General features: G+C 39.3%; 1 protein-coding gene across 1 annotated transcript in view; it reads left to right on the top strand.

Annotated features, from left to right (window-relative positions):
- Window positions 1–25990, top strand: part of LOC146620850 (netrin receptor UNC5D-like) — a 283997-nt gene that overhangs the window by 208331 nt on the left and 49676 nt on the right. Inside the window, exon 11 of the mRNA XM_085367098.1 lies at window positions 5056–5140. Coding sequence (XP_085223224.1) covers window positions 5056–5140 — 85 coding nt within the window. The remainder of the gene's footprint in view (window positions 1–5055; window positions 5141–25990) is intronic.

Here is a 25990-nt window from a genome sequence, read left to right as displayed (position 1 = left end):
TTAAGATGTTTTTTTTAAGAGTGTACAATGGTGCACAGTGCGAGGTAAGCATGCCTAGCATCGGTATCCCCTAAGACTCAGCTCCTTTTTAAACAATGTCCAAATCACTACAGACACAGAACCAACCCACCTGTCACTCTGCCGTCATCCATTTGTCATGAGCAAGACGTTGAGAAACTCAGACTACCTATGAAGGAGCCAGTTTGTCTCAACCATACACAAAATGAATTTCACAGTATAGTAAAAAAAAAACAACTGCTTTTCAGTGTTTCCACAGTGCAGAGCTTTCACTTTTAATGGCCATTGTTGGCAAGTGAGGTTTTTTTATTTTTGTTTAACTACTCAAGAAAGACAGTTGCAATTGACTCTTCCTACCAATTTCTTTGTCGCCACCAGCGCAAGCTCCCCAACATGTGAAACACAGCTTTATTAAAAACAGACAAACTCTAAAGAATGCCCAACATGACCAAGTTATTACAAATACACACTTTCCATAAAGCTTCCAAAACCCTTTATCTGTCATCTCCCTCGCTGCTCCTCTGAACCTTTTATTTGTAAAGCAGGGCCTTTATATGCTCTCTACACTTCAGAGTGAATGCTCTGCCATTCACTCTGCAGCAGATGAATAGTGTGAAGCAACAGAGGACGGACAGTGTTGATCTTTTGACATGCTGTGAAAAAAATCCACTTGCTTCTTCAAAGCTGTTGTGTAGCTGACTGGGAGATCAGAGTGAAAAGAAAGAAATGTTTACAGCTTAACTTAAATCACATATTGATTCAGTTGCTTATTTTCTGTAGCCATTTGTGTATATTCAGGCTGATCAGCTAAGCTCTTAGACTACTAAAACCTAAGGGGAAAAAATAGTTTTGTTTACCGAGAAACAGGTTTTACTCATTGTGACCCACTGGCCACTCATCTTCATATTTTCCCCACAATTCCTAGATCTTTCCTAACAAAGGATGTTTACCTCTTTAGGCGCTTTTTAACATTTCTGTTCTTCCCTTAATATTCAGTGCATATGTGGATATTTTCATGATTCACCGACAAAAATAAATAGCAATATATTTTGCAAATGTTATTCTGTGCATGGTCATTATGGCACATGAGTTATATCAAGCAATGCTTGAGCTACCAGATAAAAAAAAGCATGTGGTTAGACCATATTTTTGCTGAACATCTTAAACATGCCAGTAATAAGCTGGCATCCATTTCTTTCCATCTGTTTTACTGGTTGCATGATCCATGGCTTGTTGCCAGACCCAGTGTTATCTGTTCTGTTAGTGCCGATCATTAAGGATTAGGCTAGGAAAGTCAGCAGTCTTGATAACTACAGACCAACACTATTAGCGAAGACAACGTCAAAAGTTTTAGAAAGAAACTGGCTCCATAGATTACATATGTTCATTAACTTCACTGATAATCACTTTGACTTCAAACTCAAGCATGGTGCTGATTTTTGTATATATTCTTTGAAATAAACTTTAAACCAATGTAGAAGACAGAATTCATCACTTTTTATCAATGCCTCCAAAGCATTTAGGTGTGTAATTTATAAAGTTACTTGTTAAGTTCAGTCAAGGAGGGGTGCCAAATACATCATGAAATTTCTGGTTTAACTGTTAAAGACAAGCAGACATTGCAAGCTGTTGCATTTCTGCCCTGGTTGGAGTTAGTGATGGTGTTAGACAAGGAGGAATTTTGTCCCCAATTCTTGTCAATGTTTATGTTGATGATTTGTCAAAGAAATTAAGAGCCTATATGGGATGCATGGTATTTTATTGATCCATTTTATGTATATAGATGATCTTGTTGTCTTTAGTCTTAGCAGTGCTGGTCTCCAGCGGCTCTTTCACATACGTTCTCCTTACTGTATGATGTTTAACATGATATCAGATACAATGTCTGTAAAAGAGCACTGACGATTTGCAGAAGCAAGTAAGGACAACTATCAAAGATTTCCAGAGTTGAAATTGTCAGATAATCATTTTACTGTCTGTAACAAGTTCAGATATCTTGGACGTCTCACATCAAATGTCAGATGATAATGGAAATGTTGGATGAAGTGTGCATACATCTTAGGTAAATTTAATGCATGTGTCGATAGATAGACCATTTCTTCATTTAGAACATAATGTACACCTCTGTATATGAAAGACCTTTGGACAAATTATAGGAAAACAAGTTTATGGAAACTTCATGTAGCTTTTATTGAGGCTTTGAGGTTATTACTGAATACACTGAGATGGCTCAGTGCAAGTGAGATGTTTGTAACTGCTGGAGCCACTACATTTAAAGTTTTATTAACACATCTCATTGATAAATATATTTGCATGCACATGAAGCAGATACAAGGTTTAGCACCGCACGTTATCACTCTTCATTGTGGAGACACTGGTATAGGTGCAGAAAGGTGTATTTTTATTTGTTTTTCTCTTGTTTTTGTGTTACTGTATGTGATTTGTTTTGTTTCTATGGACATAAAGATTGACTGAATAAAAATTGATTGATAGTCATGAAATTATGTTGCAGCCAAGTGCTGCTGATCATATACACTTGATTAGCTTTATCATCAGCAAGACTGAGCACCTTTTATATAGGCAGTAGTTTTTTGGTCTGGTGCATGTTAACACATCGTGGACGTTCCAGCAAATTATCCTAAGGTCAGAAAAGCAGGAAAATCCAAGCTGATGGGTTTTCACAATGTAATGTGATGTGATTTTTTCTTTAATTGTTTATATTGGGGTTTTTTGATGTTGTTAAAGTAACTTTTCCATCATCACTATAGGTCATCAAAAAAGAAAAAAGAAAAGAAAATGCAGTTGCAACGAATGGTCTGGACTTTTACATCAAAAAAGCAGAGCCACACACTGAAATGAGAGAGCAGCCAAAAGTAGATTCTTACTTTGTTTGGTCATAAGAGGCTGAATTACATGCTTGGTTAATTTTTTAATTTTTTTAACAGACTTGGGTCAAAGGTATTTTTTTAACCAGTTTTGTGGCTGAAGGGGAAAAAAGTGTAGTTTAAAGAGCGTACAATCATATGACGCAAACATCAGTTGCTAAATCCCTTAGCATCTGACTGGTGTAGCCATGTTTAAAATGAGCCCTATTGTGCTGGAAACTGTGTGCATGAACATGAATGCTGTGTCAACACAAGCTAAGTTAAAACCTTCACTTATCTTGCACATGATCAGAGTCATTGTCGGCTTCTCATCCATAGCAGCCTTATGTAAGTCTTCATTGTAGCCTCATGTAAGCATAAAATGCCAAAACCTTACATGTAAACAATAAAATGTTTTCTATTGTTTTTGAGTTTCCCTCACTAACATTATCTGTACCAACAAATATCCAATAAATATATAAAAATGTTTGTGCTAATTGGTTGAAATTCAGAAGTGAAGTACTAAAATAGTACTCAGGGCCTGTTTGCCTCAGTCACACATAACTGCAGGCTAAATTTTGATTACAATACACTAATTAGTTGTTGTTTCTTCTTTGAAAAAAAAAATCAATAAATAAGAAAATCCAACTGATTTTTGCAAAAAATACGTGTTTTATAATTTTGTAGGGACTGTTAAAGACCTGCATGCAAATATTCTATCAATAACTCCAGTGCAACTTAGTCACAGTAACTCCCACAGCTCTGCCTGCTTACTACTCTTTTTTCTACAAGCTTTGTTTGCTAACCCATTAATTTGTTATTTTTCTCATTTGCGTACAAGAAATAACTTCATAGTTTATTTAAAGTTCATATTTGTGTCATTGATTCCCCCTCATCAGTATGGAAATTGTTGCTCTGTTGTGTAGCGCTTTATACTCAGGAGGACGGCTATATAAAAAGTAAATGCTTCAATATAGCTAATTAGCGACAATAAGCTACATTTATATTAAATTTTCTGACTCTACATCCTCCCAAAGCCTAGCAAAGTCAAAAATGCTTACTGGTTACCAACAGGGCAAATTTACAGATGTAGCTTCAGTGGGACTTGGAACGGAAATGACTGCACCCACACAAGGAAAGTCAATTATTGGCAGAGAGAATGGTTTCACCTCCAAATTTCAGTTTAAAATTCCATGGTGACCAGAACTTTGTAATGAACTCTGTGACGTCTTATTTCTGAACTCTCCAATACATAGCAGTGTAAAATAGACCATGTGGCTTGGTACCAGACAACACATATAGTTGACTGCAAACCTTAAACTGCAGCCGCTTGGAAATATTTGCACTAAAGCAAAAAATAAAAATAAAAAAAAGACATAAGGTTAATAAAATTCATTTTTGTCACTGTGGTCTGCTCACTGAAACTTTTTCCCCATTGAACCATGACAGTAAAAAGCATCTTGACCTCCACCAAGCAGATTCTTTGTCTAAATATAGAAATATTTTACCAGGCTGGGATGAAATTTAAATAATTCAATCCAATCAGTGTTTTTCAATTCAAGCTCATCTATATAGCGCTAAATTGAAACAATAGTTTCCTCAAAGCTATTTATATTGTAAAGTAGAGACCGTAATAATGTAAAGAAAAGCCCTATGAGCAAGAACTTGGTGATGGTGGAGGAAAAACTCAGTTAGATTGATGGGCAAGTATTTGCTTTGACCAGTTAGGATTGGGTGGATGGATACAGGATGAAAAGTTTGAAGTACAGTAACATCTTCTATCTATTTCTATCTTTGCTAACAACCAGTCAAGAATCAGAAATCCGCAAATGCCAGTGCTTCACCGAGTCATCCCGAAATACTCTAGGCTGTCTTATAGCTAACCCTATAGATAAGTAGTATTTATGTCTTCATTTGCTCATGATATGTGAACACTGTTTAAATATGCCAAAATAAGCCCTTTTTTATTGTACCCCCATTGAAAATCAGCATGAATATTATAACACTTAGAAGCCCAAGTCTAGGTCACTCTTTTCTTTGAGGTGAACTGAAGCGCTCATAAATATCTACATAACCCCAGCATGTATGACATGCTCTTATTTTGCCCTATGCTGTCAGGCTGCTGGAGGAGTTGCTGCTGACACAAATGTGTGTGTGTGTTTGTGTGTTTCAGGGGTCAGCCTCCTGGTGCCTCATGGATCCGTGGCTGAAAATATGTCCTGGGAGATGTACATGGTGATCAATCAGGGAGAAGCAAGGTGAGGCCACAGTTTACCTAAATATCATTTGAAGCATCTATCTGCCTGTCACTCTCTCTCTATCTTATCATCCATCTGCCCTGACTCTCCATCACCTGTCATCGCTGTCCTGCTTTGCTCTAATTATTTACTATCTTTTGTTACTTTGTTTGCAGCTGCAGTATCAGCGCTCTGTCATTGTGGGATGAAGGAATTCGATTTAGGCTTTCTGATATGTTTTCTTACAGCCTGTTGTCTGTGTTGAGTTTAGCTTCTAGTCTTCCAAGTATGAAATTTCAACCAAAACAAAAAAATAATTAATTAAAAAAATCAAGCTTTTTAAAGATCAGTTGGAGGATTTCATGTCACTGTCTCTAAACATTGTAAATGGCCTGTATTTGTATAGCGCTTTACTTAGTCCCTAAGGATCCCAAAGCGCTTTACACATCCAGTCATCCACCCATTCACACACACATTCACACGCTGGTGATGGCAAGCTACATTGTAAGAGGATAGCAAGACAGTCTGAGTGTAACACACATATGCTTGTGCTGTCTTTCATACTTCACACAGCCTTTTAGAGCCAAAATGAGAAGTTGTTTATGATGTGTCTGAGGCGGTTGGCTGACAAATCTTGTATCAAACAAAGACTACAGGTACTCTTCTTAGGCTAAAAAATACATTGATAATGAAAGGAGCCTTCACAAGATATTACACATCAGACTCCTTTTTTCCATCATGGTTTGTAGTAGTCAGGATATAAAACTGTTCTGGAGGAACTTTGTTTTGTTGCTGATTAATAATGGATGATTGAGCTGCTGAACCATTAATGCTTGACCCTGTACTATCTCCTGTAAATTACATATGGAAAGCAAGATGCAAAAAAAAAAAGTTTCCTGAAAAAACATTCATCAGGAAAGCTGTAATTATTTTTCTTACCGGTAATGCAATCAAAAGCTTTTGATTTGCAGGTTTTGACTCTGAACTGCAGAATGCAAAAACAAATGCCTGCACTGTTGGAAAAGAAGGTAGGAGAACATCTAAAAGAAAAATGGAGGCACTAATCAAAAGGAGTTTGCTTTTGTTGAAATTAGTGATTTACCTCTGTCTTTGAAAATTGTCTTTGATGAATGGTTTGCTCTCAAGTAAAATATATGTGACTAAATCCAAAATAAATTAAATGTCAGACAAAATAAGAAATGCCAGTTACATTCATTGGCTAAACACATCAGCTAACTATCATTTTAATGTTAGCTAATGTACCTTAGCTATAGGCCTCTAAGCTTATCAATTGCTGTTAATCCTTTTTTATGTTTGGAGCTTGAAAATTTTTAAAGAAGTCATGTCAAGAAGAAGTCAAGAAAGGTAATAAAGAATCAATAGATAGAAAGGCAACCTGTCTCAAACCAGTTGTAGCCCCGCACTGACTGACTGCAGCTTGGCGTCAGTCTCAGACAGATTGGCCAAGGATTGTAAATAATTGTTTAATTTGTAAATGCAGACAGATGGCAATACACTGCAGTCATTCTATGTCAATCAACAGAGGATTTGACTCAACTGGTTGCCAGCTGGTTGCATTCTGGTGTGTCATTTTCCCATCCTGCAGTAACTATGTAACTGTTTTCGGAGGAATTTCTTGAATTCTGTTTCAGATCCATGAGTTTCTGGCTGGACTCTGCATAGAAGCTGTTACAGTAAATTTCTGGATCTATAGATGACAAAAAGTTTGGAACCTTTGCTAATTTATCACAGTCAATCACTTTATTATCATAGATGCAACTATAACTGCCAACTTAACCCCATTCAATCGCAAACTTATAACAGACAGACTCCACCTTATTACCAACTGATGGCGGCTGGTGGCAGACCTGGCTCCTCTCCAAACTCTATTTATGTGCTATAGTCACTTCGCTTGAGTGACTATAGCATTAATGTCAGTAGCATATTATTGGTATGATATGTATCAAGAAACTTTTGCTTAATTATGGCTTGTTTTTTGCTGTGGCCCTCTGATCATTAACAAACTGACCATTTGACCATGCTACAATCACTGCCGCTCAGTAGTTCAGCACATTTTTTCATTTCCAAAAGCAGCTGCTTAGTATAGTTTTTGACCAGCAGGAAATAATGCATTTGTTTCCTCTAGATAGTATTTCAGGCTCCAGGCTACTGTATAAGGGATGTTTTCCTCCTCTTTTTGGACAATTCTGAGGCATTAACATTTGGGCAGCTAGCTGTAGCTGATCCATTTCACCTCTGCTAATTTAAGTCGCTAAACTTGGCTCTGTTAGTGGTGTTGGTGGCCTTATGGAGAATCTTTATTGGAACCATCTGATAACGCAATTTGTGACTCAGTTTTGGTGAGTAATAACTCACCGGTTAATTAATCAGCTGCTTAGTACTAATTAGTAAGGATGCAACTTGGTAATCAGGCTTGCTAGTGTTAGTAGTTGTAGCAATGATAGTGATCATAAAGGCGTGTTACAAAGCCATCAAAAATCAACAAATGAATATATTGGCAACCACTTGTAAAGCTTGTACAGAAGGTAATGTGTGTGTGACCCTCCCCAAAGACATCTCTGCGTCCATGTGTGTTTACCCTCAGGCTATGTGACAGATGGGCCTATCTCCCTCTCTCTTTAGGAGCCCTCTTGGTCTCTCGATATGGTTGTTCATTTCCAGAAGCCCCTCACAGGTGGTAGTGTGGGCTTTGATGTCCTAGCAGCTGTGGAGAAACTCAAGTTTACACCACACGACCCAGAGGGGACTTCGCAATGGAGTCCTCTATTTAGATAACTGACTGATAAGAAGCAAAGTCAAACGTCCAATCCTCCAATGCCTTTCCCATCCTCGTCACTCTGAGAGTCAATATGTAGTTATGTACTCCACTCGGTGTCAACAATGTGGCGCTCTGGGAGAGAGTCACGACCCGGGAAGCTTGTTTAAACGATGATGAATGCAGTGATGAACGGAGCTTGGTTGCGCTGATGGACATGCACGACAGAATAGAAGGCACATATTTCTCTCGGGGCCTTTCATCTTGGCAGCACGTACATTATGCATTCTGATCACGGCTAGGTAATGACCCTCAGATGGACTGAGCTGTCTCCAGGGCGGAAGTTTGCACAGTCTTCCCTGTGGAGATTCACAAGGGTTTCTAGTTTCCTCTGAAGTGTCACTGTTTATTTACATGGCTCCACTTGAACAAAGTAGCAAAGGAGAATAGAACCTACAGGGAGTGCAGAATTATTAGGCAAGTTGTATTTTTGAGGAATAATTTTATTATTGAACAACAACCATGTTCTCAATGAACCCAAAAAACTCATTAATATCAAAGCTGAATGTTTTTGGAAGTAGTTTTTAGTTTGTTTTTAGTTTTAGCTATTTTAGGGGGATATCTGTGTGTGCAGGTGACTATTACTGTGCATAATTATTAGGCAACTTAACAAAAAACAAATATATACCCATTTCAATCATTTATTTTTACCAGTGAAACCAATATAACATCTCCACATTCACAAATATACATTTCTGACATTCAAAAACAAAACAACAACAACAACAACAACAATCTTTATTTATAGAGCACATTAAAAGCCAGGGGCATGCCAAAGTGCTTTACATGAAACAATAAAACAATAAAATGATTTACACTAAAACATCAGAATCATATAGGTGTGGGATTATGTTCACAGGTAAAAACCACTAATAGGAACAGTCAATAGCACACAGCTGTAGCAAAGAAGAACTGTACCATCATACACAGTGATAGAGGACATAGGCAACGCAACAATAAAATAATAAAATAATTAAGACTATAACGTCAGAGTCATATAAGTGTGAGATTATGTTCACAGGTAAAAACCACTAATAAGAATAAACTATAGCACACAGCTAAAGCAGAGTAAAGCTGTAAAGCTGAACCATCAAACACAGTGATGGAAAACATTGACAGCACAGGACAACGCAAAACAACCAGACACATTAGAACATTAGGACAACTCACTAGAAGCAAGGCGAGAAATTAACTGGTAGAAAAAGCAATTTCAAACAGATATGTTTTAAGCCGTGATTTAAAAGATTGAATAGAATCAGACGCCCGGATGCCAATCGGGAGACTGTTCCACAGCTCAGGTGCAGCTAGAGCGAACGCTCGATCACCTCTAGACTTCAAGCGAGATCTGGGCTGAACCAACAATGACTGTGAGGAAGATCTTAAGGCCCTCGTAGGAAGATATGAATTTAAGAGTTCCTTAAGATAACTTGGCCCTGTGTTATTGGTAATTTTAAAAGTAAACAACAGAATTTTAAATTGAATACGAAATTTCACAGGCAACCAGTGCAGATCGGCAAGGACGGGAGTGATGTGATCAAACTTCCTAGTTTTAGTTAGAATGCGTGCAGCGGCATTCTGGACTGTCTGTAATCTATGTAAGAGGGTAGAGTGGAGACCATAATAAAGTGAATTACAGTAATCTAGTCGTGACGTAACAAAGGCATGGATAAGCTTTTCCAAGTCATTGTGCGGGATGTAATGTTTGGCCCTGGAAATAAGGCGAAGTTGGTAGAAACTAGATCTGACGACAGCAGATACTTGTTTGTCAAGTTTAAATGAGCTGTCAAGTAGCACACCCAGATTCCTAACAGTGTCAGGGAAAGAACTAGTGAGAAAACCAAAAGCATCATGAAGTTTGGCACGAAGAGCGTCACTGCCAAAGATCATAATTTCAGTTTTCTTATCGTTAAGGATAAGAAAATTTGCCAGAAGCCATTGCTTGACCTCACACATGCACTCTCGAAAGTTACTCACGGACATAGCTAGATCATCATTCAGCTCAAAATAGATCTGGATGTCATCGGCATAATAGTGAAAGGCAATGTGGTATTTCTCCAAAATGACACTTAAAGGAAGCATATACAGTGAGAACAGGGTAGGGCCTAGCACAGATCCCTGGGGAACACCACAGCAAACAGGTACAGCGGAGGAGGAGGAGGTAGCCAAGTGAACCGAAGAGAGCCGATCGGAGAGGTAAGATTTAAACCAATCCAAGGCAGTGCCCTTGATGCCTACAGTGTGCTCTAGTCTCGCCAATAGAGACAAATCAGCGACCAATATAGCCACCTTTCTTTGCAAGGACACTTTGCAAGGACACTCAAAAGCCTGCCATCCATGGATTCTGTCAGTGTTTTGATCTGTTCACCATCAACATTGCGTGCAGCAGCAACCACAGCCTCCCAGACACTGTTCAGAGAGGTGTACTGTTTTCCCTCCTTGTAAATCTCACATTTGATGATGGACCACAAGTTCTCAATGGGGTTCAGATCAGGTGAACAAGGAGGCCATGTCATTAGTTTTTCTTCTTTTATACCCTTTCTTGCCAGCCACGCTGTGGAGTACTTGGACGCGTGTGATGGAGCATTGTCCTGCATGGAAACCATGTTTTTCTTGAAGGATGCAGACGTCTTCCTGTATCACTGCTTGAAGAAGGTGTCTTCCAGAAACTGGCAGTAGGACTGGGAGTTGAGCTTGACTCCATCCTCAACCCGAAAAGGCCCCACAAGCTCATCTTTGATGATACCAGCCCAAACCAGTACTCCACCTCCACCTTGCTGGCGTCTGAGTCGGACTGGAGCTCTCTGCCCTTTACCAATCCAGCCACGGGCCCATCCATCTTGGTTTTTCCACACGCTTCTTGCGACCCTGTTGACTATTTTGAATGAAACGCTTGATTGTTCGATGATCACGCTTCAGAAGCTTTGCAATTTTGAGACTGCTGCATCCCTCTGCAAGATATCTCACTATTTTTGACTTTTCTGAGCCTGTCAAGTCCTTGTTTTGACCCATTTTGCCAAAGGAAAGGACGTTGCCTAATAATTAATTATGCACACCTGATATAGGGTGTTGATGTCATTAGACCACACCCCTTCTCATTACAGAGATGCACATCACCTAATATGCTTAATTGGTAGTAGGCTTTCGAGCCTATACAGCTTGGAGTAAGACAACATGCATGAAGAGGATGATGTGGACAAAATACTCATTTGCCTAATAATTCTGCACTCCCTGTACAAAATGACAGGGATGTAGCTCGCCTTGATGGGAGCCACTGACATAATAAGATGCAAACAGGGGTGGAAAGAGTGAGTTATGCCTGTCACGATGCAGATATTCTGTATTTGAGGTTGATTTTCAAAGCAGTCACTCAATTTTCCATTACATGTTTTATACTGATGTTAAAAATTCAGCACAGCTCTTCTTTGTCCTCTATAGTTACACAATTATACACAATACATGGAAACCTCTCAATCTCAGAGCTTTTTAAGAAGTCCTGTAAACACAGAATCATGATAGAGTTTAGGAAAACTGCTTTTTTACATCCATAGTCACCAGACAGGTAGAAACTATGTAAAATATAAATAATAATGGATTGGATTTATATAGTCATATCGCGCCATCGGCTCTTCTGGCCAACACCAGTAGGCGTGAGTAGGGATGGGTATTGATAAGATTTTAACGATTCCGATTCCATTTTCGATTCTGTTTAACGATTCGATTCCTTATCGATTCTCTTATCGATTCTTTTTTTTTTTAAAAGGAGAACACTAAGGTCGATTAGCTTAGAACTGTGTTTTATATCTTCTCTTTGAACAAGATAGAAATTTAGGAGTAACATGGCCTTACAAACCCAACAGTGAGATCTTAAGAGATCCAGCCTACGGCTCTTCAATGGGGTGTCACAGGGTCCCCAGGAAAAAAAATGTATATGTAAAATAATAAAATAAATATTCTCCTGTAGCAATAACAAAGTTTAACATAAATTATTCTGTAGCAATTACACAAGAATATCCAGTAATGTCCCTGCCTACAATTAAACACATTCACTTACCAAAGTGAAATCGGGGGCATCTGCTGTGGCAAATAGGTGCAAGCCTTTGACCACAAACTTAGACACTGCTCGGTGACATTTGTCTATCCTGGCCTGAAAGGAGACGCTACCGGTAGACTGCAGCGAGAACTGCCAGCATCTGAGCCAGCCAGACTCTGTCTCTCTCATCATGGTTATCTAAATGCAACGCACAGTAATAGCAGGTTTTGTAATAAGGCAGATCGCGCTAACATAATATGCAATGCTAATTGATTAGTTACCTGCAGTATTAACGGGAGAGGACGTGGAAACGCTACCGCTGCTGCTGGGTTGAGCTTCGCTAGTCCGGAGCGGATCAAAAACACGACATTCGTTGAAAGCAATCGCGTGTTATTTGAGCAAATGCTTTTGCATGTTCGTAGTGTTTCCTCCCTTTGATGAAATCTCTACTTTGCAAGTATTGCACGTTGCCCTGTTGTCATCCTTTCTCATAAAGTGTAACCAAACTTTTGAGCGTTTGTGCCGCTCAGGCGCCATGTTTCCTACTGGGTAAAAGACGCCACTCAACGTGATGACGTCATTCGGGGCGACTGGAATCGATAAGGGAATCGTTTTTAAAAGTGGCAAACGATTCCAAGGAATTGAAACAGTGGGAACCGGTTCTCAACAAGAACCGGTTTTCGATACCCATCCCTAGGCGTGAGGGTAAAGTGTCTTGCCCAAGGACACAACGACCAGGACAGAGAGCCCGGGATCGAACCAGTGACTTTCCGGTTACAGATGCGCTTCCCAACCCCCTGAGCCATGGTCGCCCACATAAATAACACATGTGCAATATAAATTGATACATAGTAAAGATAAATAAAGAGTCATCGTAAGTTAAAAATGATCACAGATCTGCTGTGCCAATGTCGCTATCTGGCCTTTGCTTCATAAAGTAATTTAAAGGAAGGAGAGTAAGTCCATGCAAAACCTATTTTTCAAGAGTAAAGATGACTGTTTTCTCCAGTTGCATTTAAAAATTTATATTTAGACATTCATTAAATAGATAATTGATTAAAAGAGACAATAAAAGTGACTCAATCATAGACCTCTATGGGAGATCTTAACTTATTAACACATGTGCATTACTCTCTTGGGCTAAGATATGTTTTTATAGAAGCAACACTTCAAAAAGTGTTAATGTAGTGTTACTTCACCAACACAATGCATCTTGGTTTACTTTTATTTATGTAGCACTAAATCATAACAATAGTTGCCTCAGAGTGCTTTATATCATATACAATAATACAATTAAATGACCCGCTAAGAGCACTTGATGACAGCGGGAAGGAAAAACTCCCTTTTAACAGGAAGAAACCAGGCTCGGGGAGGGGGGCAGGGTGAGGGGAGGGGGACGGGATGAGCACTCCCATCAAATGACTTCATCTAGAAAAACAGTATTCTAATTTGGTGGAATGATAGTGTGTACTCAATTTAGGCAAATGTAGCCTTTATTTAGGTCAGTAATTACCCATTATTATTTTTTGCTACCTCAGGCATGACCAGGAGGAAAAGCAAATGGATAATTAGCTTTGTATGTTTCTTTATATTTTCAGGTTACAGGTAGCACTCTTTCCTAGGTTCTGTGACAACTGTATAGCATGCTCCATGGGGTCTTTGAAAGTCCTTACAGGTGTAAATCCTTTTGGTGTAGAGCTGCCTTCATCCCCTCCTTTAGATTCCTACCTGCTAGCAGAAACTGTTTACTTTCTCCCACCATCTTTTCTACCTTTGAAACTTTCAGCAAATATGTCAGGCTCCAACATGACAGTGTTTTGTGTTTTCCCCTTGCTCCTCATGCACTGAAAGATATTTACTGTTGACAGCAATTTTTCTTCTGGTGGTCTGTTAACTTTGTCATCTCACCATCTGTTAATCACCGTCTGTGTCGTAGCAGGCCAGTGGACACAGAATTGCATCCTATTCTTTCCCACTACAGTGTCTTGCACCCAACCCCCCTCCAACCTACTTCTCCACACACTCGCAGTCCTATTAAAGCTATTTTCTTTAAGCTTTTCAAAGGCTCATCTAAATCTTGTGAAGTTGCGGTTTTGCTTAGGTCAGACATATTCGCTTTTGCCTTCAAGGTTTTATGAGCACGTTGTATTGTAAGATAAATCCTTCAACCTACTGAGGCAGAAGCAGCTTTGTTCTCGTAGGAAAATTACTTTTTCTGATGAAATTATATTCCACAGATGTGCTTTATGAAAGAGGCCCAGGTGAACATTCAGGGTCTGGTTTAGTATATTGTTTATAAGTTTTTAATTCATAAATCCCACGAACAGACCAAGCAGCACTCACAGAGTAAATTGCAGGATTGGTTTTATAGAGTTTGAGGGCTAAAAACTGATTATCTGTTATACATAGCTGTCAGTGCACCAGTGCATAGGTGTGACACGACTTCCTGCTTGGATGCCTGGCCCTCTGGTTAAAATCCTGGCTGCTTCCACTCTGGGTGTCCAAACTGATCTGTTTATCAGGATGGAGAGCCTTTTTAGCACCTGCTTACGCAGGTCCAGTCGTGGTTGAGAGATCCCACTGCACAGTGTTCTGGATGAACACATTGTTCGTGGTTTCGGTTCAGGGCTCACAAATCCCACTGTCCCCACCAAGGTGACATTACACTTTAGAAAAAAAGTCTTGTCTTCCTCAGGACAGAGATCCATCTTCATTTGAAATGTTAGGCTCAAACATAGATGAGGAAATCTGCAGTTTGATGAGGAAGATGAGATCTGTCCTGTTCTGATGCTGAACCTAATGAGCCTAATATTTAATATTATCATTCAGTACTAGAGTATATTAATAACTTAAGTCTAAGGTTTGTGCTTCGTTTTCTCTATTAACCATGAGTGTTTAACAATGTATAGGAGCTCAGCATTAATCCCATTAGTAAAACAACATTGTCACATCATGCTTGTACACTGTACTGTACTTACTTGTAGGTGTACATGTGAGTGTGAATGGTTGTCTGTCTCTCTGTGTTGGCCATTCAGCAGACTGATGAGCTATGGGAGCAGGGATAGATTACAGCCCCCATTCGAATTGGATAAGTGGAAGAACATGGATAAATAAATTTCTGTGTATGTAGATGGCAACAGCATTTTTCACAAATTATCACAACTAATCACCATATTACTATAAGCAGATTGCATTTAACTGCCAACCTAAGCCATTGCAAACTGATGTCAGACTACAGCAAACTGGCTCCATCATTATGCAATCTTATTAACAGGGGTGCACATAAGTGGTCAAAATAAAAGACGCGCACCAGATAAGAAATTGCAACATGCGTTTGCGTCCATATAAAAGGCATTGTTTTTGTCCGCTAGAGTGGGATTTTCACGGCATATTCTGCACCACATCTCTGTGCATTCACCTCCTGCAACCACTTTTCCAAGAATATGTGCTTCTTTTGCAGTTCGGACTCCTTTTGACATTTCTTTGGAGGTGGAGGAACACCAAAGTAATTGCTTAAAGGAGCTTCTTCGACATCTTTAAGAGTTCCAAACAAATGTCTGTCATCCTCCAGAAAATCTTATGTACGCAAACACGCGTTGCAACTTCTTATCTGGTGCTCATCTTTTATTTTGACAGCGAATGCGCACCTACGGACCACTTATGTGCACCCCTGTTTATTAACATCTTGACACACCAAAGTTGTTTTGAATATGGCTACTAACTGCGAGTGGTTTCAGACTTTACCTACGTCTTTGAATAAAACCATCTTTATTACGACTGCCTTCAGTCGTAATAAATTTGGGCATCAGCAACCACTGTTTTCCCTAATGTGAAAAGGCACATGTAGCCTCAATCACGAGAACAACAAAAGCAGGAAGAAGAAAAAACGAGGGAAGTAAAACCACAGAAAGCTACATGAGGAATTAACCTTCAGAATAAAGTAGGAAGTAACAAAAAGTGTAGCCCGGGGGGAACACAAAAGGCACAGAGACAAAAAAAAACATTACAACAGGAATTAGAAGCAAAGATCATTTTATCTGCTGTACAAAAGCAACAGAAATAGTGCTTCAACCTTAGCAAAACATACTATTGTTTGTATGCTAGCTTCACAAGTATTTCAAACATTTATTTCAATAGTTACGGTAATTTGGTGTTATTTTTAGCAATCTGAGTAGCGCTCTCAGTGATAAGTGACCAAATAGCATGTTGAGTTGTTTCAAGTGATTAGCCTTTTTGCTTGTTCTCATTTTCCCAGTCAAGTGGGTTGCAGTGCGCCAAGGTCCTGGAACTAAAGATGAAGTGGTCTCAGAGTTAGTTGAATAGCAATTGTAATAGCGTTACAAATCAATGCTTAATGGTGCTTTTTTTTTTTTTTTACTCTTTGCACAAATTGGTGATTCAAGTTATTGTTAATGCTCTCCAGAACATTTATGTCAATCAGCTACTGTAGCTTTCACAATGCTGTTTTCATGTTACCCTGCATTAGAGATTTTGCAGAGTTAAAAGGTTGGTTAAAGCTAAAAGTAAGTCTCCTAAAGGAGCCTGTTTGATTAATGTATCCGTACACCGCATAAGGTGCCTGCATTAACTTAAAATGGACAAAAGCACAGTGGGACAAACAGGTGGGAGACTACAAGCAAATAGAGGTGAAGCTAATGGAGTGTGCTAATGTGTGCATTTATTAAGTCTGCCGTCACCACCCCCGACCCAGTCTGCCACTTTGTGCAGCTCCTGGGGTCCCCGAGGAGTGAATCACTGCTCACTTTAAATAATGCACCTCCTCTAGGCGCTCAAGAAGCTGCCGTATAGGGCCCTTCATCGTGATGACAAGTAGGGTTGCCAACCGTCCCTTAAAAAACGGAATCGTCCCGTATTTAGAAACAAAAGTACACGTCCCGTATTGAGCTAATAAGGGACGCACTTTGTCCCGTAATACAGTGAGAATCAAAAGTAGTCTATAAATGTTTATGGAATTAACGCTTTGTTTGAAAACATAATTCCCAGCCCCTCTCCTGCTTTGTGACCAATGAGCTGACAGCACACTTATGACAATTCGAGTATGACAATTCAGATTACCGCTCATCTCATTGGTCGAGGAAAGGTCACTTACGGAGAAAATACCGGAAGACAACAGATGACCACAACAAGAAGCATGGCCAACAGGGAAACAAACGCAGACACTGCGGTGCAAGTCTCGGACGACAGTACACCTAAAGCTGGGCAGACACTGTGCGATTTTTTTCAGTCACGTTATTCAGCTCCTGCTCAAACTGCACGATTGACTCGCAGGGGTTAGAAGTTGGTAGGTCACGATGCAGGGTTTCACACTATACGACCCGATGCTCTGATGCGACCTGAGTGCTCACACTGTGCCTCCATAAAATGAAGGTTATAACAGAAAATCTGTCGCTCGCTCGCTCGCTCTCTCTCTCTCTCTCTCTCTCTCTCACTCACACAGACACACCACCACCAACTTTGCTAAATTGCTAATGAAAAACATTGATCAGGCAGCTGTGATTGAGCAGCAGTGTAGATCCAACTATTTTCACGGTTGTTGTGGTCGTGATAATTTTGTGAGGCCACATCGAAAAGGCTCGGATGAGCTTTCCAAAGTTCTACAAGTTGTGCCTCCATCGCTTGTGTCCAGATCACACGCTGCACAGCCGTGCTGCTCCGTCTTTTTCACAGACGTTTACGTGTTTGCGCGTGAGCAGTGTGAGCGGCTGTGTCACCACAGCCGCTTCTCGTTACCCCACGTATACTAAACGATGCACGATGAAGGCCAAAATCGGGCCGATCACCAAATCAGTTACACGACTCAAAAATCGTCTCAAAATGGGCCAAAAATCGCACAGTGTAAGCCCAGCATTAGAGCAGCAATGTTTGTTCGCTCAGAGAAAGAAAAAAAGGCTGCAAAAGTACAGGGAGGAATGGGAAAAGGAAAACACCTGGCTGGAAAAGTGCACGATAACACATATAAAGCGCACTGCACTGTGTGCCAGCGCACTTTTTCCATAGGCATGCTTCTATTGGTGGGCACATGAAGAACATGAGGGGCGTGAAAGCTCGGGGAACCCTTTACCAATTTTTTGTCCGCCAGGCCACGGCAGAAGCAGATATGGTATGTAAACATTGGTTTGTTTTTTTTAAACCCTCTGGTTAAGGATATGGGCATGTGCAGTGAATATCAGCGCTATGTGGCCAGAAGTGTGATAATATAATTTATTTTGTGTAATAAACAACTGCAAGGATAGATGATTACAACAAATAGATGACTAATACATAAAAGTAATACATAGATTAATAATGATGATGAGTTATGATGCGTAATCATGGGAACAAGTGGGTTTACAAACAGGAGCAGCTGATTAGCATTAGAAAAGCTGAAATAATACCTCAACTGAAGCCAACTGTACTAAATGCATATGTGCACTGTTACAAGAATATTTTTCGTTCTATTGTTTTCTATTAATTTATATAATTTTAAGTTAAGCAGGACAGTTCTTTTAAAGAAAGATTTACTTATATTCTCAAAAGTTAAGCATGACAGGCTTCTGTTTAAGAAAGAGACCTGTTTTATGTGTTAATGTTGTCATTTTGAGCTAAAAATAAATGGCTAAATGATCATTTGTTTCCCATATGGTCATATCACAAAGAATATGCATCTGCTTAAATCAAATTCAAGTCAAATGGTTAAAAAATAATTTCACACACAAAAAAAAGAGCTACAAAATTCACCACACTGGGAAGGGTGAACTGGGTTGCCCGGCCCTGGCCACGAGGTGTCCCTTATTTATTTTTCAGGGAGTTGGCAACCCTAATGACAAGTGGAATTGAGAAAAGAGACTGCTAGCCTCAGGCGCTTCAGGCTGCTGTAGGAATCTGGGGCCTGAGCTGCAGGCTACTTAAGGAGCAGGTAATCTGCTCCTTCCCTGCACTTTGCATTAAATGTGTGATCAGGCTCAGTGCTGTTGGCTGATGGGCCAAGAGCTCTCTCAGGGCCAGTAAAGAGTCGGACTGCTGTTGACATAACTGAAAAACTGACTGAGCTAACAGACATAGGGCAGAGGGTTGTGCAATGAGATAGCACCCGGCCTGATAAGCAGACAAAATCAGAATACCTCACCCCTCCTTACCAGGGTGGATGCTGAAGCAGTAATTGGGAAGTCTGGAGTAGATGTCAGCACCCAGAAAGAGCATTCACTGTGAAGGTGTTCCAACAGACAGAATCTGCTTTTAATTCTGATAAGCTGCTGTAATGGCAGAGGAGCTTACATAACACATCACTTATGAAAAAGTCAGAAAAGTTTCCAGCAGGTGGAGGCGGGAGAAGACATAAATAAAGTTGAAGTATCATTTTGGAGGCTGTTAAGACAATTATGGCTGTATGAACATGACATTGCAAGTAAACAGGCAGTTGTTCTGGGTAAATCACATGCCATTTAAAAGCATGCTTTTATCTAGCAGCAGCACAGCAAGTAGCATGGCTGCTCTCTGTGGGAAACACACCCCTAACTGCTATGGTGTTGGTGGCATGCTGTATCCAGCGGGCTGCTCAGCAACATGAGTCAACTTTCAGTCTTTTGAACAGAAAAGTAATGAGCAATTTTAGGCCTGCACAGAATAAAAGGAGTGAGACAGTGAGAAAGAAAAAATAGTAGATGTGGTGTGTAGATATGACTTTGACTTTTATTAGCTGGTAAGAATTTGGACGGTATTATTCATGGAATATGAAATGTCTCATACATTTCTGCCTTATTACACCTTCAATCACATCTTTGTAATTTCAGCTTCAATTTCTACTGGTTCTAATAAGTTAACTGCTGAAATCCAGAAAAAATAGTTTGCAAACAATATTCCAAGTTACCCAAGCGCATTTCCGTGCAATCATCCACTGCAGTTAGCCATCTCTTGTACATGTATATATAGGGACAGTTTTAATCTTGATGGTGTATTTTGGCTTCCCACAACTAAATGAACATGATGGAGCGATATTAAAAACACCAACTGCCAACTGAAGGCAGAGCAAAAGCAAAATAAGTGTTCCCTAAATCAGTATCTGACTGCGCGCCTGGCCCAATAATTGCTGTTCCCTGCACGTTGCAGTTTGAAGTTTCCTGGACTTGTCTGGATGAGTAAGACTGTATTAAAATACAGATATACAACAAAATTCCAATATCTGGCATTACAGACGACAAAGAGTGTATCCTTTGGTATCCTTAACTTGGAAATACTGGCAAGTGATGTTAAATAAGAACAAATCAGACTGCAGTATACAGTAACAGTATAGTGTGTATTGTCTCCATACTAGACAGCATAAAGTTGGTAAAAACAACACCACAGTACCACAAGCTAACCTCTTTATCTCGTACAAACTATTTTCAAGCAACGTTTGAATAACTTAAGTTTGTTTTGCAGGACGTTTCACAATATAAAAATGCATAATTTATCGAAACACATCATATACAGATCTTATATGTGATTAAAAATGATCACATTGCATGTAACTGTCAAATTTGTAGTTTATCAAGCTTCACTGAGCAGTTAAATAATTCTCTTCTTCCCCTCTTGTCCTGTCTTTTTTACGGCAGCTGGACCTTTAGCTAGCTACAAACTGCAACAAACTTCACACAGATTGTGTTTGCTGATGTTTGTTGAGCTGATACAAATTTAGTATTTAAAATTAACTGATAGTTAAAAAAAAACATTACCTCCTTTATGCTTGCTCCTCTTCTCTAGTGCTCGCTAAATGCTAAAGTACCGAGGCTACAACTTGCAACGTTAAAGTGGGATGGAATGAGTGCCAGTGATACCACTGAACATAAAGTAACAAGCCTGTATTCAAAATAAGGATAAGGAGTATAAGGAAGGATTAAATTTAAGAAATGTAAGAAATGTAAGTGTAAATAGATACATACATACTCAAGTAAAGTACAGAGTACAGTAACATACAGTAATGAAGTACTTAAGTAGTTACTTCTAATCTCTGGCAGTAATTCTTATTTTGAATTGTTAACTCGCCATAAAAGTGTTCAGACTCTTAAGTGTTCAACGCTGTAACTGTTTGGCCTGTGGAAGAAATCTCCACCAACTTATTAGAGATCATCCTCAGGCGACCACACACAGTTGCACCACAAATATAAGCCGGCTTGACAAAAACTGTACATAGGGAGATGTTTTACTGCAGAAGTAAAAAAACAAACTGACTGAAGTTCCATCCATCTGCATTTCAAGAGCGCAATTGGCATTTGTCTTACGATATCTGAATTAGCAGGTCCACCACTGGCACCTTGTGCTTTTCACAGATGAGAGCAGGTTCACCCTGAGCACAAGTGACTGATGTGAAAGGGTCTAGAGATGCCATAATGAATGTTATGCTGCCTCTAACATGATTCAGTGATGTAAGTGATGGCCTAGAGAGCCATATCCAAGAAGGGACACACAGACCTCTACAGGCTAGGCAATGGCACCCTGAATGCCATTAAGTTTAGGGATGAGATCCTTGGACCCACTGTCAGACCCAACACTGGTGCAGTGGGTCCTGGCTTCCTCCTGGTGCATGACTGTCCAGCCTCATATGGTGAGAGTAAGCAAACAGTTCCTGGAGGACAAAGGAATAGATACCTTTGACTTTTTTTTTTGTCTTTGATTTTTGTGTGTCTTTGAAGTCAGTCCTCTGTGGGTTGATCATTTTCCTTTCCATGAAGCGATGAGGCATCCTTTCATCCGTAGCATATTACCCAGTATAGACAGATATATTGTTTTTTTCCTTTGAGATCATGAGAATGTGTTTTTTGACAAGTGTGTATCTATGTCATACAACTTTATACTTCTGCTCCACAATATTTTGGATGCAAATATTAGACCTTTAGTTTAAAGCTATAGTCAGTTCTTCTTTTGCAGATAATAAAATCTAAATCTACAAGTGTATTGTAAATTTATGCTTCCCAGTAGTAAGTAATTAAATTCAATCTTTCAATCATCTCCAGCTGCAATATTAATGAAACGATCCAACAATATAAGGTATTAATTTCTGAAACTGTGCGTATGTATTACCATACCAGCACCTTTACAGTAAGTTTTTGCTGTTTGTTGCTCCTTCCCTGTCTCTACCTTCCAGTCTGTCTTCAGCTGTCAGTATCTAAAAAATTAAAGATAACACAATTAAAACAGAAGCATCTGCGCCTCGCATATGTTAGATTACAGGTTTGTGAACCACTGGCTCAGATGATTATGCAAAAAGACTCATAGCTCAAAAATCATTGGCATCAATCTGCCTGTTTAAATCTTAAAATGCAAAATCTGCATTGGAAAAAAGTATCAGAATTATGCAAATGTTGTAAGACTAACAAAGTTCAGTCGTATTTTCTGTGGAAGTGGAATCAGAATAAATACAAAAGTTATTTCTGCAGGACAAAGATTTTCACTCCTGTGTGTGTACAATACATGAATGTCACATTCAAATCAGTCTTTATTAAGGTGCAAAAGTAAAAGTTTGGACTAAATCCTGTAATATAAAACTAATATATGTTATTTATCAAAAGGGAGCTTCAGGTACTGTGGTTGCTTTAAGTGGGTGCACACAAGTTTTCTCCAAATATATTTGTTGAAGCTGACCTTGCCAGCTTGTTTACACACTCATCCAACCAAATCTGACAGCTCGTCATATCGGAAGTGTAGCAGTGTTTGTGTTTGATATCACTTTTATGGACAGCTAATTTCTCACAGCAATGCTTAGAAGGAAAGGACCGTGAACTTTGCGAAAGTTCTGCCGCTATTGCTTAATTCAGCAAATAATTATGTAGCACATAAACATTATTCTTGACAGGAAGTCTCAGCAGGTTGCCGGATGAATGCTAAAAGAAATATTAAATAAGATCAAACCATACAGAACACAAAGAGGAACCAGTCACTCAATGCCAGGCGCCAACTTTTAATCTCAGTATGAACTCTGCTTTCTGGGAGCAGCACACTGAAAGGGGGTCATCAGACAAACAGGCATAAAAGCACCAAGCCTCGCTGTCAAACATGTTTATGACCCTGTGGAAAAAAAGCAGCGGTCAAAGCAGAGCTTAACAAAATGTGCTTGCATCTTGTTCCCCCGGCACTCCACTGCAAGGCTCATATCCACAAACATTCTGAGAAAAAAAAGGAGTTTCAGTGTGATTTAGGAAAAGTGTCAGAACAGCTGTGAGCACGTAGCAGACTGAAAGTTTTAGCTTTGTGAGGCGATGTTGAGACATTTTGCTGGGCTAATCCTTTCAATAGGTGTGATTGGCTGATTTTAAAAAAATGTAGAGCGAATGATTGATAGTGAAATATAGACCTAATCATAAAATTGACTGTTTAGAAATAGTGTGCATGTACATGTGTATGTTGGTTTTGCTTAAGTTTAAGTGACATTTATCAAGGTTAAAGTTGAAAAAGTTGATGTTGTCTGAATCACTTAACGCACTTTAAGAAGGCATACGAATGGTTGCGTAATAATTTGATGGTCCAAAAAATCTGAATTAAGAGCTAACATTACCTGTGAATAGATTTCATCTTTAGGAATGATTTATTGATTATTATTGCTTAGTGTTTGTATGGGCTTGCTTGAGGTTATCTATCAGATCTTTTTTCCTAACTTGATATTTTTTTGTGTTGTAACCCTACAACACAAAAAACTGAGAAAACCCCAACAGCCATACGACCCCCTATGAGCAAGCATATTGGTGACAGTGGAAATGAAAAACTTCCTTTTAACAGGAAGAAACCTCTGGCAGAACCACGCTCAGGGAGGGGCGGGGCCATCTGCCGTGACCAGTTGGGGGGGAAAGGGGAGTTTCAGATTGATTTTTTTGTTCACTGTGTCATTTATTTTAATGCTATAAAAATAATTCTTAATATTATACAATTGTTAGAAATATTGTTAGAAATGTATAATTGGTATATATTATATTATATAATGTATAATATGATCTGATAACACAGAAACTTTAATTATTGCTCCTGACCATATGATTCCAGAAATAGGGCAGCATATCAGCTTCTTAGACCCTTATGTAAAATCGAGCCTTAAAAACCTCGCGTCATATTTGACAGCTCGATGTTGCTTGAGTGACATTCCAAACGGCTGGTCCAGAATTGTTTTTATCATTTAAGAAATATTTCAAAACTCAGACTAATGGTGTCAAAGCCTGAACTTGAGATGATTATTCATGCTTTTATTTCTTCACATTGCGACTACTGTAATGGTCTTTTTACTTGTTTTAACAAATCAGCTTTAAATCGTCTTCAGACTGTGCAGAATGCTGCAGCACGACTCTTAACAGGAGAGGATCTCATATCACTCCAGTTTTGGCCTTCCTTCAGTGGTTGCCTGTAAATTTTAGGTTTAACTTTAAAATGTAAGTTTTAACCTTTAGGGCCCTACATGGTCAAGCTCCCCAGTACATCTCTGACCTGCTGAAACGGCATTCCTCTTCCCGAGCTCAAAGGTCATCATGTCAGAGACTGGTGGTGGCCCCACGCACTCGATTTAAAACTCGTGGTGATCGTGCCTTTCAGGCAGTGGCACCAAGGTTGTGGAATTCTCTCCCACTGGTTTTATGCTGTACAGACTCCATTGATTCTTTTAAAAAGCAGCTGAAGACATTTTTATATAGGTAAGCTTTTAATTAATTTGTTGTTTTTATGTTGTATTTTACTGTTTTACGTTGTTATTTGTTGTATTTCATTCTTTTCATTTTTCTTTTTCTTTGTTGTAAAGCACTGTGTGATTTTTATCTGCGAAAAGCGCTATATAAATAAATTTTACTTACTTACTAATATACATAGTGAGTTGCCCCTAAATATCCCTAATCTTAGCTTTATTTTGAGGGGTTTGCACTGGGTTTTCTGACCAGATTTTTTTCTGACTGCTGTTCAAATCTTTGGATTTGCACACTTCTCCTGTTTGTGACACACACATTACCAGCCTGATGCCTAGTAGTTAGTAGTGCATTCTTTTTGTTGTTTTAATGTATTCATCAGGGTGCTGGTGAAGTACTTAGGGGTGTGGCTAGTGTTAAACAGGGATAGTTCATGTCACCTTTTAAATTAAAATCTATTCTTTTGATATAGATTTTCTAGTCTATTTAGGTGAAAGTTTTATATAAAGCTAGATAGAAAAAATCCAATCAAGTTATCTACAAAGTACTGGTACAAACAAAGGAAACCCTCTACTTTAGTACAAAAATAGATGCCAGTTGTGTAAATAAACTGTCAATTTCTTGAATCATGAACTGCTGAGTCAATCTGTTGCTGTGTTGTGGATTTCTAGCTGTAGTCGCTAGTGAATGTCTTCCTTCCTTCACTGTAATTCGTTATAGTGGAAGAAATGTCAAACTGCGACGTATTACAAGCGTGATATCAGAAAATGATGGTGAAAAATACAAATCTAAGACACAAGTCGTTGTAAATTAATGGCACTAACACAACATTAGGCATTCCTCTGCACTGTAGAGGTGTCTCATACACGAAAGCTGCTGCTTTAGTGTATGCCTCATTCAAAGGAAGAAGTCCTAACAAACCAAGCCTCTCATATCTCTGACCTGATGACTGATTAAAGAGCTTTGTTGAGGTGTTCCTCTCCTGTGTCATGATCTGCCTGCCCTCTTTCTCAGAAGCTCAACCAGAGTCACTGCTGCCGCCACCGTCCACTGGCAGGACCTGTTTGTTGTAAGCTGCTTTTAATGAGCGAACTCCAAGTCGCCGGCAAGAGTTTTTCACCTGTGCTTGAACTAATTCCAGCAGCCTGGCTGTGTGGCAATAACTTGAACTTGGGGAGCAAGGGTTCAGCATTTTCACTCATGGCCATTCAAACTTGGAAGTACCTGCCTGGAGGCATGTTTTGTTGGCAGTCCACCTCTTTTCATGAGCTCATTAATTTGTTGGTTCGCTTGCAGCAGCAGAAGCGCAAGTGCAAAGAGAGATGTTATGCACATATGATGGCTCTACTAAATAGAATGTGTTAAATATGGAC

Source organism: Diplotaxodon limnothrissa, linkage group LG12 (genome assembly GCF_057381915.1).
Source record: "Diplotaxodon limnothrissa isolate DT_005_m linkage group LG12, D_limnothrissa_male_GT1.1, whole genome shotgun sequence".
Lineage (NCBI taxonomy): Eukaryota > Metazoa > Chordata > Actinopteri > Cichliformes > Cichlidae > Diplotaxodon > Diplotaxodon limnothrissa.
Note: the sequence above shows the minus strand (reverse complement) of the source record. Positions and strands in the feature narration are given on the sequence as shown.